This window comes from Aethalodelphis obliquidens, unplaced genomic scaffold (genome assembly GCF_003676395.1).
Source record: "Aethalodelphis obliquidens isolate GAN/ISIS:26980383/991018 unplaced genomic scaffold, ASM367639v1 scaffold123, whole genome shotgun sequence".
Classification (NCBI taxonomy): Eukaryota; Metazoa; Chordata; class Mammalia; order Artiodactyla; family Delphinidae; genus Aethalodelphis; species Aethalodelphis obliquidens.
The window spans coordinates 2006806-2024126 of NW_020838067.1; the positions used below are offsets into that span (position 1 = coordinate 2006806).

The 17321-nt window shown below is 47.6% G+C and overlaps 1 protein-coding gene across 1 annotated transcript in view; it reads left to right on the forward strand.

The window, feature by feature from the left end:
• Window positions 1-7142: 7142 nt before the first annotated feature.
• CFAP92 (cilia and flagella associated protein 92 (putative)) overlaps window positions 7143-17321 on the forward strand; it is a 55795-nt gene continuing 45616 nt past the window's right edge. The window contains 4 exon segments of the mRNA XM_027098494.1: window positions 7143-7404; window positions 11225-11415; window positions 12035-12239; window positions 16702-16833. Coding sequence (XP_026954295.1) covers window positions 7143-7404; window positions 11225-11415; window positions 12035-12239; window positions 16702-16833 — 790 coding nt within the window.

The following is a 17321-nucleotide window of genomic DNA, read 5'->3' on the forward strand; positions in this document are numbered from 1 at the left end:
GGCTCAATGGCCGTGGCTCACGGGCCCAGCCGCTCCGCAGCATGTGGAATCCTCCCGGACCGGGGCACGAACCCGTGTCTCCTGCATCGGCAGGCGGACTCCCAACCACTGTGCCACCAGGGAAGCCCTGTGTGGTAGTTTTATGTTTAACTTTTGAGGGCCTGCCAGGCCATTTTCCAAAGTGGTTGCACCATTTTCGTGCCTACCAGCAGTGTAATTCATGTATTTCTCAATGGGTAAAGGAATACAGATGTTCTCAGTCCTGGACTCCTTCCCTTCCTCCCCTCCAACACCTCCATCTCAGTTCGCGGGGCCTCCAGCCTCCCTCGGCAAATCCCTACCGTCTTGGGTTCTTCTGTCACTTTCGCGCCACATCCGGTCTGTCAGGCCGTGCACCTTCAGAGCTCACCCCCAATCTGACTCCCTCTTCCTGCGCCACTGCTACCCTGGACCAAACCCCCAGCATCTCTCACCTGTATCATTGCAACAGCCTCCTCCCAGGAAGTGCCCTTGAATTCCTATGTCGTCCTCCACAGCCAGAAGACGCCCTCCTTCGCTCAGCACCCACTGTTATCTCCCTCTCTCAGGGACTAAAGGCCCAGTGTAGTGTGCGCCCGTGTCCCCTGTAACCTCCCTCAATACCTCCCTCACTGACCTCCTTTCTGTTCTTCTAACTCACCCCAGGGCCTTTGCATCTGCTTCCCCAGATGTTTACAGCCCGCCCCCTCACCTCCAAGTCCCTTGCTCCAGCGTCAGCCCCTCAGTGAGGCCTTCGGTGACATTGCAAGCCCTTTGCGCCCCTAACAGACTTTCTTGCCTGGTGCGTCTGTCTGTCTCCCTGTAATGCACTATCAGCCATGACGGGAGGGACGCTTGCCTGTCTGTCCGCCGGGCTTGGTGTCGGGCACACTGAGAGAAGAGCTCCAGCCCCCTTCTGAGCTGCCTGCCCGCAGCTGCTGCCGGGCACAGTGTGGCATGAGGCTCTCCATGTGCTTTCTCTGCCTACAGGTGAGACGTACTTTTTAACTTGTATTTTAAGAAACAGCATTGTACCCCATTGCCACTTGTTTGCAGGCCTGCCACGAGGGCTGAGCTTCACAAGGCCAGAGACCTGGTACCCCCATGCCCAGCACAGGGCCTGGCGTTAAGTAGGCACTAATTGTGTCATTTTATAGATGTGGACACACTGCATCAGAAGGAAAACTACATGTAGCTGGCATCCCTGGGATTCAAGCATCCTTGTGCCCAGAGATGCTGGAGTCAGCGAGACTCCAGATGTTAGGTTGATTGGACTCCCAGCTGGACCGTAGAAACTTCTAGGCCGGGAGTTCCACCGCCAGGGACGTTGCTGTCTGCACTTAGAACAGGACTCTGGGGACTTCCCTGGTGGTCCAGTGGCTAAGACTCTGCACTCCCAGTGCAGGGGTCCCAGGTCCAATCCCTGGTCAGGGAACTAGAGCCCGCATGCCTGCCGCAACTGAAGATCCCACATACGCCAGTGAAGATCCCGCGTGCCGCAACTAAGACCCAGTGCAGCCAAATTAAAAAGAAAAAGAAAAAAAAAAACGGGACGCTGGAACTTGACTCTGGACTTTTTTTTCCCCCACATCTTTATGGGGGTATAAATGCTTTACAATGTTGTGTTAGTTTCTCCTGTACAGCAAAGTGAAGCAGCGTGTATATACCTATATCCCCATATCCCCTCCCTCTTGTGGCTCTGCAGATGAACCTGATTCAATTTCATGTTAATGCTGAGAGCTGGTGACCCAGGGGAGACTACCCCCGTTGCTGCAGCTGGCGATGGCTTTTGCGGAAGGAATCCTTTGAACAGGAACTTTTCTGGGCCAGTCACTATTGAAAAGAAAGACTTTAAATATCTTGACGTGGAACCATCGCCTGGCCTCTGCCCCCCGCAGCTCCTTGGGGGCAGGGGAGTCCGGGTTGATAATGGGGCGCTGTCAGCCCTGTCTGTCTGCGGGCAGTGTTACCAGGCGCCTCTGAAATCATCCCGGTTGGACCCACAAGCTTTTTGTTTAAGGCTCAAAGTGAGCAAACTCAGAGGTCTCCTGCGCTTTTGTGTGAGCTGGGGGATGGGTGTGTGTCTGCGTCGGGGAGAGCGGAGAGAAGTGGTTTTTCTGAAGTCAGCTCAGTATTGTTTGAGCCATTCCTAATAGTATATTGTTCACAGTGTCTACAAACAGCCCAGCAAAATGCTAAAGAGCAAAAAAACCATCCCCCCTTGTGCCAACAAGAGAAGAACACAGGGTTCTTTTGATGTATTTGTTTTCAGATGTTTTCCATGCATTTAAGCATGAAAGAACTTTTGGGGGTGGTGAAAACATTCTATACCTTCATGGGGGTGGTAGTTTCATGACTGTATACACCTGTCAAAACACTGAAAAGGGTGAATTTTACAGGATGTCACTTGTACCTCCTTCAATGTGACATAAAGAAACAAGTTGAAATGCGGCTGTTGGGATCTGTCTCTGCACATCACCCATCTTCCTAAATGGCTCCGCCATCATTACCATTCCTGGGTAACGTTATTCTCAAAGGCTGGTCCACACTCCCTCTTAGGACTGACCCGGAAGGTGCTTTGTCGTCCCAATAGGTGCACATAGCGGTGGTTTGCAGTTTTTCTCTATTCCAACAACACTGTGAAAGGTTGGCTCTATTTCCTGGGTGCTTTACTGCAGGGCCAGGGAGTGCGGGCATTTTATAAGCTCTTGATGTTGTCAAACTGTTTTTCAGAAAGCTTGTGTCATTCTGTACAGTCCCCTGGAGTGTCTGGGATTCTCCGAGAGCCATCAGTTTTAGTGTCAAAGCTTTTACATTTTTAGGAGTCTTGGTTAGTGGATTTGCTTAGTGTTCAGACGCCAAGTTTGACTTCTCTCTATTAAAAATGGGCCTGGGTTAGGCAAAGATTTCTCAGATACAACACCAAACACATGGTCCAAAAAAAAGAAAAAAAATCAATACATTGGATCTCATCAAAATTCAGAACTTTTGCACTTCAAAGCACAGTGATAAAGACGCCATTAAGAAATGACGGGACAAGCAGGCAACTGGGAGAAAATCTTGACAAAACACATGCCCAGTAGGGGCCTTGTATTCAGAATTGACAAAGAACTCCAACAGCTCAATAAAAAGAAGACAAACAACCCAATCGAAAAATGGGTGAAAGACAGGGACAGACATTTCCCAAAAGAATATATATGGTTGGCCAATAAGCACGAGAAAGGATCCCAGTACCGTTAGGTATTAGGGAAATACAAAGCAGAACCTCAATGAGAGACTATTTCGCCCTCACGAGAATGGCGATAATAACTGACGGACAATAAATGTTTTCGAGGATGTAGAGAAATAGGAACCCTCACACGTTGCTGGTGGGAATGTGAAATGGTGCAGCCACGTTGGAGAACAGTTTGTCAGTAAAAGACAAGCATAAAGCCTGATGCATACGTGTCGCTTACTACGTGACCCAGCTCTCCCACTGCTAGACGCCTCTACTCAAGAGAAACGAAAACATCTGTCCACACAGAGACCCTCATGTGAATGTCCTCAGCAGCATCTTCATAAATGTCTAAATGTCCATGAACTGAGGGCTGGATAGACAAAATGGATTTATGGCTCCGTTTATAGGAAATGTTCAGAAAAAGGCACCTCTTTAGAGACAGAAAGTAGATTAATGGTTGTCTAGAGCTTGGGGTGGGAACAGAGGTTAATTTTAATTAATTATAGTACTTTTGGGTGAAACTTGTGTACGAAGGATCTTATTAGGGAGATGAAAATGTTCTAAAACTTATTTATGGTGATGATTTCACCATTTGGTGAAGTTACTAAAAATCATTGAATCATACACTTGAAATGGGTGCACCGTATGATATAAAATACACCTCAGTAAAGTTGTTATAAGGTGGCGGGGGTGCTTTGCTTAGGAGAGAGATGGCAAGAAGAAGATGAGTGTGTGCTTCCAGCTGCCAGAGTCTTGCAATAACTTCAGAAGCTCTCTGGGTGCCGTGGGAGCTTTGGCGCTCCACTGCCCTGGAGGAAGAAGGAGCAGGGACAGATCGCCCTCAGATGGCTGCGCTCCACGGGGTGCCCCTTTGCAATGTGACTTTGCCCTTCCTCCTGTCCTATTCTGACTTTGCCAGCCCTGAAGCCATCTTTGCTGAGGGGAGGGGAGACCCGCCCGTCGTGCCTGAGTCTCAGGTGACACACCTTTGCCTTCATTCCATCCCATGATGCCCTGGCTCTTGACCTGCACACTACCTCCCTCAGGGAAGTGGTTCCAGATCTTGGCTATGCAGTGGGATCTTGGTGGAGGTGACTTTAACAAACAAGCGTTCTGTTCCAGTTATTTATTATTGCACAACGAATAATCCCCAAATTTACTGGGTTAGGACAGCAGTAACTTACTTTGCTGATAAATCTGCAATTTGCAGAGGGCTTGATGGGGACAGCTGGTTTCTGCTACACATGGTGTCAGCCAGGTGACTCAAAGGCTGGGGGCTGGAATCCCCTGAGGTCTGGCTCTCACATTTTGGGCAGTGAGGCTGGCAGTTGGCCGGGAACCCTGCCGGCTGTTGGCCAGAGCATCTACACGTGGCCTTTCCATGAGGCTGCTTGGGTCTCCTCACAACATGATGCTGGGTTCCTAGAGTGAGCGCCCCAAAGAACAAGGCAGAAGCACATGGAATTCGTATGACCTGGCTTCAGATGTCACCGAGTGTCACTTCCACTCTACTCTGTTGGCTGAGGTGGTCCAAAAGTTCTGTCGGGGTTCAAGGGGGAGGGGACTAGACCCACCACGGGATGTGAAGAGTGTTGACATCACACTGTAAGAAGAGAGGGTGGGAGGGAATCTATTGAGGTGTTTGGAAAATACAATCTATCACCGGTTCCTAAGCCCCACCTCTGGAGAATCAATTCCACAGGTCTGGAGTGAAGCCTCAGGATTGAAGATTTGACATGATCCTGGGTGATTCTCATGCACATCCAGGACCAAGGCTCTTTGGTCTAAGACCTCTCAAGCCTGAGTTCAGGGCCGCCCCACAGGAGATGCTGGGGAGATGGGCTGCTGCCCTTGGTAACAGGGTGATCGAGGACCCTTTGGAGCAAAACCAGCCTCAGGCAGCAGGTGCACCTGACGGGCAGGAGGCCTGCTGTCTGTCCCAGGGAGGGTGGTGTCACTGACCAGCTCTTGTTAATGGGGCCTTTTGGGAGCTGGTGTATCCTAGTAGCCTTTTCCCCTTGCAACCCTGGGTGTGTCTTTTTAGTACTTCCTTGCTTGTGGACGGTAGTCTGCAGGCTGTTGGACAGGGTGTCATGGCACTCAGTGGTGAAACTTGAGTCCTTCTCCCCAGGGGACCTCACTGCCATTTGGAGACTTCCCCTCACAGCTGTTCTTAAGGTTCAGTTTTTTAGACTGATCGAACCTGAGGAATGTCGGAGGGCCCCCGTCAGTGGGAAGTATTCTGGAATACTGGACTACTGTCCCCAGCCCCTGGGGACGGCCTAGGGAGGTGGGCACTGGGAGGGAGGGTGCTTGCGTCCACAGTTTTGCTCTTCGGCCACGGGTAGGTTGTGTCTCATCTCAGAGCCTCAGTTTCTGCAACAGCGAAGTGTGTGTGGAGGTTCCGCACCCATTCGCTTGAACAAACTACTGCCCAGGGGCTTGGTACCGGGGCCCCCGTGCGCCACTCCAGCCTCCTCATCCCTTCCCTGAACTTGCCACACGTTTTCACTCCGCTTGGCCTTTGCGTATGCTGTGTCCTCTGCCTGGAATGCCTCCCCTTGCTTTCCTCGCCCGGCAGACCCCACAGTTTGGCTTTTGTCACCTCTTCCGTGAAGCCTGCCCCGACCCCTCCGGGAGGGGGCCGCTGATGGAGCTGTAGTGGGGAGCTGGCAATGCCTCTCCCCTGTACTGCAGGTAAGGCTCAGGCGCATAATAGGTGCTCACGTTCAGAGCAGGAATTCCTGAAAGACTGAATGGGGGCTTCCCTGGCGGTCCAGTGGTTAAGACTTCGCCTTCCAATGCAGGGGGTGTGGGTTCGATCCCTGGTCGGGGAGCTATGACGGCACATGGCTCACGGCCAAAAAACCCACAAAAAACCAAAACATAAAAAGCAATATTGTAAAACATTCAATAAAGACTTAAAAAATGGTCCACATCCAAAAAAAAAAAAGACTGAGTGGATAAGCGAATAACTGAAGGCATAAAGGCAGCTGGTTCTGCATTTGTATACAACTCTCTGCCGGACCTTGTCTGGGCACCTGGCCTGGGACGAGCGACTGAGGCGGGGAGCCCCGCCCCCAGGAGAGGAGCCCCGCCCCGGGGCTGTGGCCACGCGCGTCTCCTAGCAACCGCCAAACATAGCGGCGAGGCGGCTCCTGCGGGCCTCCCTGCCCGGGTGGACGCACCAGGTCCTCTGAGCCTCCTCGGTGAGGAGGCTGTGCAGCTGCTGTGCGAGCTGACCGACGCCGTCGTCTGAGGCCACGCGGCTGCCCAGCGCGTCCGCTCACAGGTGCCTCAGGTACCCCTCCATCCGCCCCGGCCCCCGCTCCAGCTGCGCAGCCCCTTCTTAGCGTTTGCTGGCGTGCGGCGTCCATGGAGGGCGCTCGTGCCCGGAGCCCAGTACTCAGTGCTCGGTCGGGTCTTGCCTCGGGGTCCTCGCCCTCCTTGGCCTCAGCAGGCTCTTGCGCGCGCTGCCCCCAAACCGAGGTCATACTGTGCTTTGGCACAGCTAACCCGAGGCCCTCACCCCCCACCCATTCCCTTGTGATTCTTGGGGAATTGCACTCACCTGGAGCAGGCATTCCAGACGTGCTGAATGATTAACTTTGATCTTGAAAGGAGGAACAGCTGGGGCCGGGAGGACGGGACTCAATTTGGAGACGCTAGCTTTGCTGATTATCACGGTTACTGACGGCATCATTCTCTGAGGTTCATCTAATCTTTATTGAGTGTCCGCTGCGTGCCAGGCAGTGTCTGAGGCCTTGGCTGGTCAGCCCGGAACAGGACAAGGCACGGGGGAGAGGAGGGGGCAGGCAGGGCTTCCCTCCTGGGGGCAGTGGTGGTGACGGCCGTGCCTTTATTTCCTTGCAGCCGGGAGTGCCGGCCGGGGGGGCCGCCCTGCCGCATGTAGCTGCCGGCCTGTGAGTGGGAGGACGAGGACCAGGCGAGCATGGGGACCATGTCCTCCATGGGCAGCTTTTACCAGTCTGGGAGCGAGTGTGAAGTGGAGGAGAACCTGAAGGTTAGGGCCTGGGCCCAGGAGTCGGCCACCGGCTACCAGTGCAGCGGCGAGTCCTCAGAAGGGCCTGCCAGCACCTTCGACTCGGACGTGCCCCACGTTGTCCCCTGCAAGTTCATCATCTCTCTGGCCTTCCCAGTGACCGCGGGTAAGTGTGACAGCAGAGGGGGGGTGTACCAGTGACCTTCTCCCAGGAGTGTAGGGCACCTGTGCTCCCTCAGTAGGGTGGCCAGTGCCAGGAGCAGAGGTCCGGAAAGGAACTGCCACTTTAGGGCCCACTGTGGTCCAGGCAAGGAACAGTTTATGGGCTTCACAGACTCAGTCCTCTCAAAACCCCAAGAAGCAGGTGATGTTATTTCTGCTTTTTGAAAATAAAGAAGTGATGGAGGGGTTAAGGCATTCCCCCCCCCCCCCGCATAAGCTGGTTGTGCATCATCTAATTCCTTATTTAAATACAGACTCTCAGATTATTGGATCAAAATCTCTGAGTGCAAAGGTAATCAGCTACTGCCCAAAACCGCTGTGTAACAAATACAAACAACTCCCCATTTCATTGGCTTCAAACAGAAATCCCTGTCCTGGGTGAGCGGGCCAGCTGATCTAGGCTGGGCTTCCTGCAGTAGCTCTGCCCTGCTTCTGTCTCTGTCATCCTCCTCTCGGATGTGTGGGCAACCCAGACGCATTCCTGTCATGGAAAGGCAGGGCACAAAAGAGGGCAAGCCCAGTCACCCCAGCACTCTTCAGGTCTTTGGACACCTCCCACCTGCAGGCATTTTATTGGCCAAAGCAAGGCACATGGTTGAACCCCAAGATTAAGGGCAGAGAAAAGTACTCCACTTTTTTTAAGGTGGACTGTCTTTTTTTATATCAGCTTTTTAATTGAAATATAGTTAATTTACAATGTTGTCTTAGTTTCAAGTGTACAGCAAAGTGATTCAGTCATATATGTTCTTTTTCAGATTCTTTTCCATTGTAGGTTATTAGAAGATATGGAGTATAGCTTCCTGTGCTATACAGTAGGTCTTTGTTGTTTATCTGTTTTATATATAGTGGTGTGTATATGTTAATCCCAACCTCCTAATTTATCTCCCCTCCCCTACTATCCCTTTTGGTAACCATATGTTTGTTTTCTATGTCTGTGAGTCTATTTCTGTTTTGTAAATAAGTTCATTTGTTTCATTTTTTTAGGTTCTGCATCTAAGTGATATATAATATTTGTTTTTGTCTGACTTACTTCACTTAGTATGATAATCTCTAGGTCCATCCATGTTTCTGCAAATGGCATGATTTCATTCTTTTCATGGCTGAGTAATATTCCATTGTGTATATATACCACATCTTCTTTATCCATTCTTCTGTCGATGGACATTTAGGTTGCTTCCATGTCTTGGCTATTGTATACAGTGCTGCTATGAACACTGAGGTGCATGTATCTTTTTGAATTACAGTTTTCTGAAGATCTATGCCCAGGAGTGGGATTGCAGAATCATATGGTAACTCTATTTTTAGTTTTTTGATGAACCTCCATATTGTTCTCCACAGTGGCTGCACCAATTTACATTCCCACCAACAGTGTAGGAGGGTTCCTTTTTCTCCACACCCTCTCCAGCATTTACTGTTTGTGGACTTTTAATGATGGCCATTCTGACTGGTGTGAGGTGAAGCCTCATTGTAGTTTCGATTTTTCATTTCTCTAATAATGAGTGACATTGAGCAACTTTTCCTGTGCTTGTTGGCCAACTATATGTCTTCTTGGAGAAATGTCTACTTATGTCTTCTGCCCGTTTTTTCATTGCGTTGTTTGTTTTTTTGATATTGAGCTGCATGAGCTGTTTGTAAATTTTGGAAATTAATCCCTTGTTGGTAGCACCATTTGCAAATATTTGCTCTCAGACCTTAGGTTATCTTTTGATTTTGTTTATAGTTTCATTTGCTGTGTGAAAGCTTTTAAGTTGAATTAGGTCCCATTTGTTTATATTTCCATCACTGTAGAAGACGGATCCAAAAACATATTGCTGCAATTTATGTCAAAGAGTGTTCTGCCTATGTTTTCCTCTAGGAGTTTTATAGTATCCTGTCTTACGTGTAGCTCTTTAATCCACTTTGAGTTTGTTTTTGTGTATGGTGTTAGAGAATGTTCTAATTTCATTCTTTTACACGTAGCTGTCCAGTTTTTCCAGCACCACTTACCACTTATTGAAGAGACTGTCTTATCTCCAATGTATATTCTTGCCTCCTTTGTCATAGATTAATTGACCATAAATGCGTGGATTTGTTTCTGGGCTTTCTGTCCTGTTCTGTTAATCTCTGTGTCTGTTTTTGTGCCAGTACCATACTATTTTTTTTTTGTGGTATGCGGGCCGCTCACTGTTGTGGCCTGTCCCGTTACGGAGCACAGGCTCCAGACACACAGGCTCAGCGGCCATGGCTCACGGGCCCAGCTGTTCCGCGGCACGTGGGATCTTCCCAGACCGGGGCATGAACCCGTGTCCCCTGCATTGGCAGGCAGACTCTCAGCCACTGTGCCACCAGGGAAGCCCTACCATACTGTTTTGATCACTGTAGCTTTGTTGTATAGTCCGAAGTCAGGGAGCATGATTCCTCCAGCTCCGTTCTTTCTCAAGATTTCAGGGTCTTTTGTGTTTCCATACAAATTTAAAAAATTTTTGTTCTCATTCTGTGAAAAATGTCTTTGATGGTTTGATAGGTATTGTGTTGAATCTGTAGATTGCCTTAGATATTATGGTCATTTTAACAATATTGACTCTTCCAATCCAAGAACATGTGGTATATCTTTCCATATGTTTGTGTAGTCTTTGATTTCTTTCATCAGTGTCTTATAGTTTTTGGAGTACAGGTCTTTTGCCTCCTTAGGTAGGTGTATTCCTAGATATATCAAGAAGTACTCCATTTTTTGATATGTCTTTTTTTGTTGTTCTGCCTGAAATATCTCCCCACGAGGATTAATTTCAACTTCTCCTTGTAGTTCTGTTGATGGTTGCTTCAGATATTTTGGAGGCTATTTGGTTAGGTGTATACCATGTTTTAGAATTGACCTATCTTCTTGGTGAATTGAATTTTTGGTCATTGTGTGTGACCTCCTCTGTCCATAATGGTGCTTTTTATCTTTGGTTGGTTGATATCAAGCAAAAGAGCCTGGAAAAAAGACATGTGCAAATACCACCCAAAAGGAAACTGGTGCTTATTTGATTACCTTTAATCCTCACATCTCTTGCAGCATCTCCCAGATTTGTTTTTCTTAGTTGGGCACTTATTCCAAAGGCGTTTACAAAATAGATTGCTGTGCAGCTCAACTTATGAGACGTCGCCTGCGAGTATTTTTATGGCGCCAGTACCTTCGAAGGATCTGTCTTTGGCTGGATATAAAATTCTAGCTTCAATGTTTTTTCCTTCAATACCTAAATAGTTATGAATTTATTTATGAATGTTTATGTAAATTGTTTACTTAAGAGAAATGAGGTCCTGTGTTTCCTGTTCTACAACTTGCTCTTTAAAAATTTGATGACCTCTTAGATATCTTACAGGACATGAGCAGACCTGGCTTTACTTTGTTGTTGTTTGTTTTAAACACCTATATCGTATTCCATCGTATGTGTCTAATTTATCCTACCCTGTATTGGTGGGGTTTTTTTGTTTTTTTTTTAACCTGCCTCTTACTGTCAAGACTAGGGGCAGGCAGGTAAGTGCCTACAGTAAAAAAATTTAAGGAGATGCTCACCTCAGAGTCACGCGCTATAATTCCGCACACTGGCTTCCAGCCCTGGGGCTGCTCCTCTGGTGGCTGGGAGGACCGGACATGCATCTTAACTCCAAGCGGGTGGCAGTGGGGAGTCTGCACACGGCACCTCCTCCAGCCTTGGGCTCTTCTTCGTTCCGGGGAATTGTGGAGACGGGTCTGCTTTCCCAAGTGAGGTTAGAACAAGTCTCATTACATCTGTATCTTCTAGGTCACAAAGGAAAATATTCAAGTTTGGTTGCACAGTACAGGAGACACCCTAAAATGGACAAACCTATTGCAAAGGTTCGCCATTACTACCACATCGAGTACTTCCTCCTGCCTGGTGATGGGGAGCCTAAAAAGGTCGATGTGGTGGTGTTTCCAGCCTTGGCCAAAGTGTTCCTGGATTCAGGAATAAAGGTGAATGTGTTGTGAGTGTGAGTGTGTGTGTGTGTGTGTGTGTGTGTGTGGCCTTGCATGTAGTCTGATACTCACAAGAAATAGCAAGAGCCACAAAGGATGCTCACTTCCCCTGGAACTTGCTAGAAATGTAGGATCTTGGTCGCCACTCTAGGCCTACTGGATGGGAATCTGCATGAACCTAATAATACTGATAGCAACTCTATGATTTTCTCTGAAGGTATTTTTACCTAATAATTTCTTTGGTGTTTCAAAAGTTTTGGCAGCTCTTGTTATTTCTTTCTGTGTGTACACGTGAGTACGTGTGTGTGCACACCCGCCACCCGCACACACACGCACACTCCCGCCTGGGGCAGGGCTCTGGGTCAGGATGGGGAGTCCCTGGGGGGACACTCTTTGCAGGGAATTGCTTTTACTTTATTTTTCCGAGCAACCCAGAGGCGTGCAGGCCCCTGTCTGCGGCACCCATTTCCTGATTCCCTATGTGAGTTGGGAGCCAGGAGGGAGTGGGATGCACAGACAGACAAGCGGAAGGTAGGGCCTTCCACATCGTGGCAGCGGTCAGATCTTGGCCTCTGAGCTTTCAACGCTGAGAGTCTCTTGTTGTCCTTTTACACAGACCATCAGGCCATGGCAAGAAGGGGACAGGGTCTGGGTGTCGTGGACCCAAAGTTTTAACATCAACATGACAAAGGAGTTACTAAAGAAAATAAATTTTCACAAAATCACCTTGAGGCTCTGGGACACCAAGGACAAGGTTTCAAAAAAAGCCAAGAATTATCGATTAAAACCTTCTGGGTTTCTGGAAGATGCAGGATCTTTTGGTGAGTTCATGGCATTCATGTTTGATTTGAAATGTTTCTGCAGGCGTGTGGCTTCTCACTGGTAACAGCAGAAAAGCCAGCCAGCATCTCCTCGTTTGGTGCATCTGGTTTTCCTGGGGCCCACGCTGGTTTCTGTCAGCGCAGTGACACCCCCCTCCCTCCAGGGCATGTGTGGCGATGGGAAGGGCGCCCCAAGTCTGTGTGCCGCCCGTCAGCCACCACTCTGAGCAGTGCTGAGGCGGGCACCCACCACCGGCCTGTGTCCCAGGATGAGTCTGGTGTGCTCCCTGAACAAAAAAATTAGAGGCTATCGAGAAACGAAACAGAAAACTCGAAAGTCCCACAGCCCTGTTTCCATTAGGCCCTTCAGACTCTTCCTCATGTAAAAATTACTGTATCAGTGCCAGAAAGTCTCCTTTTGAACTCCCCTCAAAGGAGAGAGGCCTAGGTTGAAGTCACGCAGCTGAATTGAACCCTGTCTCCATCCCGAGCTAATGGTGACCTTGGGCACCTACTTCGTCTGGCCAGATGCCTGGGGGCAGGGTGGTGGGAGTGCGCCCCCTTCCCCCCGCAATAAGGAGGATTGCATTGTGTAGAGGGAATTTTAAAACTATAATAAAATGCTGCCACTTAAAATATGCAGCAGCATTCTTGTAAGATACATCCCAGTTTTCAGAGATATTAGAAGGTAATGTCGACGTGCTCCAGAGAATGGGGGGAATGAGGGGCTGTTACAGCTGCTGATCGTGGCTTCCAGACAAGTACAGCCCTCCCCACTTTCCATGAGCAAAGTAGGCCTGGACTTGCTTGTAGCGAGAGGCAGCACCAGAATCAGAACCCAGTTTTGTGTGACTGGAAAGTTTTTTCTCCGGTTTCCAGCCTGCGCTCCTCAGAGAGCCTTCCTGACCTTGGGGGCTTGGGGCTTCCGAGTTTTAATCTTTCATTGCTATCCCGGGTTTCTTAACCTCGGCAGTGTGGGCATCTTGGGTCGGATTGTTCCTTGTTGCAGGGACCGTCCTGGGCACTGGAGGGCTGTTAGCAGCATCCCTGACCTCTACCCACTAGACGCCAGGACTAGCCTCCCAGCTGTGACAACTAGAAATTTCTTCAGACGTTGTCTGCAGGTGCAAAATCGCCCCTGGCTGAAAATCACTGATTTGCCTCTAAACTACTAGTCCTGGGTGAGAAAATGGGATTCACGTTCTCTTTTCTCACTTGGACCAAAGGAAAGACCCATGTCCTCAGAGCGTGGGCTCTAAACCACCCACATTGGACGCACTTGGAGTGCAGCCTCAATGCAGATTCCAGGGCCTGCCCCGGAGCTGCCGAGCCCAAATTTCTGGTAAACATCTGCCTGGCAGTGGGCTTACCCTGGAGCAGAGGTGCCAGGGTGGGTGTACCAGGAGGACTTCCTGGAGAAGGGGCCATGGAGACAAGTTTGGAAGGGTAAATGGAATCAGCCGGCCGGAAAAGGGAGGAGGACGGGTGTCACGGGCCCTTCAGTGAGGGCCCATGGGCCTTTTGCTGTGAGCGTCCTTGGGGCCACTGCACCTCCTTGAACCCTGTCCCACGCCTGGCATCACTGCCTCTTAAGTTAACTAATTTTTTCCGTTAAAAGTATCAGTGTGTGTTCACTTTGCAAAACAATTTAGAAGTAAATTTGCCAAAGGGAGAAAAAATTAAAATCATATGATGTCTGAGCAGAGACAGCCATTGCTAACATTCTCCTGTGCATTTTACAACTGGGTACAAAATTTTAACAAAGATGGATCCAGTGTACATACTGTCTTAAGTCCTGCCTTTTTCCACTTAAGAAGTTATCTTTTTGTTTTATTTTGGAGGAGCTTTTTTTAATCAATATATTTTTAATTGAAGTATAGTTGATTTATAATGTTTACCACTGTACACTAAAATGATTCAGTTATTTGTGTATACATTCTTCTTTTTAAAAATATTCTTTTCCATTATGGTTTATCATAGGATATTGACTATAGTTCCCTGTGCTGTACAGTAGGGCCTTGTTGTTATCCATTCTATATATAATAGCTTAGATCTGCTAACCCCAACCTCCCGCTCCATCCCTCTACCAACCCTCTGCCCCTTGGCAACCACCAGTGTGTTCTTTGTGTCTGTGAGTCTGTTTCTGTTTCATAGATAGTTTCATTTGTGTCATATTTTAGATTCCACATATAAGTGATATCATATGGCATTTGTCATTCTCTTTCTGACTTACTTCACTTAGTGTGATAATCTCTAGTTGCATCCATGTTGCTGCAAATGGCAATATTTCATTCTTTTTTATGGCTGAGTAATATTCCATTGTATATATGTACTGCATCATTTTTTTTTAACATCTTTATTGGTGTATAATTGCTTTACAATGTCGTGTTAGTTTCTGCTGTATAACAACGTGAATCAGCTGTATGTATACATATAGCCCCATATCCTCTCCCTCTTGAGCCTCTCTCCCACCCTCCCTATCCCCCCTCCAGGTGGTCACAGAGCACCGAGCTGATCTCCCTGTGCTATGCAGCTGCTTCCCACTAGCTATCTATTTTACACTTGGTAGTGTATATATGTCAATGCTACCCTCTTACTTCATCACAACTTACCCTTCCCCCTCCCCATGTCCTCACGGTACCACGTCTTCTTTATCCATTCATCCGTTGATGGACATTTAGGTTGTTTCCATGTTTTGGCTATTGTGAATAGTGCTGCTATGAACATAGGGATGCATGTATCTTTTTGAATTATAGTTTTGTCTGGATATATGCCCAGGAGTGGGATTGCTGGATTGTATGGTAATTCTATTTTTAGTTTTCTGAGGAACCTCCATACTGTTCTCCATAGTGGCTCCCACCAACAGTGTATGAGGGTTCTCTGTTCTCCACATCCTCTCCAGCATTTGTTATTTGTAAGACATTTTAATGGTGTCCATTCTGACCAATGTGAGGTGGTACCTCGCTGAAGTTTTGATTTGCATTTCTCTAATAATTAGCAGTATTGGGCATCTTTTCATGTGCCTATTGGCCATCTTTATGTCTTCTTCAGAGAAATGTCTTTTTAGGTCTTCTGCCCATTTTTGATTGGGTTGTTTTTTTGTTGTTATTGAATTGTATGAGCTGTTTGTATACTTTAGAAATTAAGCCCTTGATGGTTGCATCATTTCCAAATATTTTCCCCCATTCCGTAGGTTGTCTTTTCATTTTATTTATGGTTTCCTTTGCTGTGCAAAAGCTTATAAGTTTGATTAGGTCTCATTTGTTTATTTTTATTTCTGTTGCTTTGAGAGACTGACCTCAGAAAACATTGGTACGATTTATGTCAGAGAATGTCTTGCCTATGATCTCTTCTAGGAGTTTAATGGTGTCATGTCTTATGTTTAAGGTTTTAGGCCATTTTGAGTTTATTTTTGTGTGTGGTGTGAGGGTGTGTTCTAACTTCATTGATTTGCATGCAGCTGTCCAACTTTCCCAGCACCACTTGCTGAAGAGACTGTATTTTTCCCATTGTATATTCTTGCCTCCTTTGCTGAAGATTAATTGACCATAGGTGTATGGGTTTATTTCTGGGCTGTCTGTTCTGTTCCATTGATCCATATGTCTGTTTTTGTGCCCGTACCACACTGTTTTGATTCCTGTAGCTTTGTAGTATCACCTGAAGTCTGGGAGGGCTATGCCTCCTGCTTCGTTCTTTTTCTTCAGGATTGCTTTGGCAATTCTGGGTCTTTTATGGTCCCACATGAATTTTAGGATTATTTGTTCTAGTTCTGTGAAAAAGGTCATGGGTAGTTTGATGGGGATCACATTAAATCTGTAGATTGCTTTGGGTAGTAGGGCCATTTTAACACTATTAATTCTTCCAACCCAAGAGCATGGGATATCTTTCCATTTCTTTGAATCCTCTTCAGTTTCCTTTATTAATGTTTTATAGTCCTCAGTGTATAAGTCTTTCACCTCCTTAGTCAGATTTTTTCCTAAATATTTTATTTTTGGGGGTGTGAGTTTAAAAGGGATTGTTGTTCGCATTCCCTATCTGATATTTCATTGTTGATGAAGAAGTTATCTTCTTTTTTAAAATTTATTAAATTTATTTATTTCTGGCTGCATTGGGTCTTCGTTGCTGCACGTGGGCTTTCTCTAGCTATGGCGGCTCTTCGTTGCGGTGCATGGGCTTCTCATTGTAGTGGCTTCTCTTGATGCAGAGCATGGGCTCTAGGTGTGTGAGCTCAGTAGTTGTGGTACGCGGGCTCAGTAGTTGTGGCACGTGGGCTCTAGAGCGCAGGCTCAGTAATTGTGGTGCATGGGCTTAGTTGCTCCGTGGCACGTGGGATCTTCCCGGACCAGGGCTCAAACCCGTGTCCCCTGCGTTAGCAGGCAGATTCTCAACCACTGTGCCACCAGGGAAGCCCCAGTGTGTATTTCTGATTGAGTCCATGATGCTTTCTTCTCCTGCATTCTAGAGGAGGTGAAACATTTGGTTTTAAGTCAGAGAAGATCGTCTGAACAGGGCATTCACATCAAAGCGAAGCTGCATCAGGACCACACACCAGGGAAGCCAGAAAAAGCAAGAAAATGCTTAAGGTCTGGACATGGTGAGTGGAGACCCTGGCAGGGAAGGTGGTTGGTTGGCGTAGCTGGAGTGGCACATGTGCACCGGCGTCCGCCCCGCGCGTGCGGTGGCTGTGCTGTGCCCCTCCGAAGTGGGCGCGGCTCTCCCTGCACGACTCCTTCATTGTGGATTCTTGCCATTTCATTTTTGTGACTTACCAAAAAAAAAAAAAAACCCAAACCTTTCCTAGCCGTAGAAGTTAGGTACATCTTTTTTTGTTTGCTTTTTAGAATATTCAGTGAATATGCTGGGTTGGCCAAAAAATTCGTTCGGGTTTTTTCCGTAAGGTGTTACAAAAGCATAAAACAAGCAGGGAAAATAAGCTATCGTTCTGTCTCCAGGGACAAACGTAATATTTTGGTTATCATATTATGGCAACTCCTTTGTTTTTGTGCTAAGATTTTTTTTTTTACATGGATGAGGTTATTCTGGACACATAATTTTCTGTTCTGAGATTACTACATCACATGC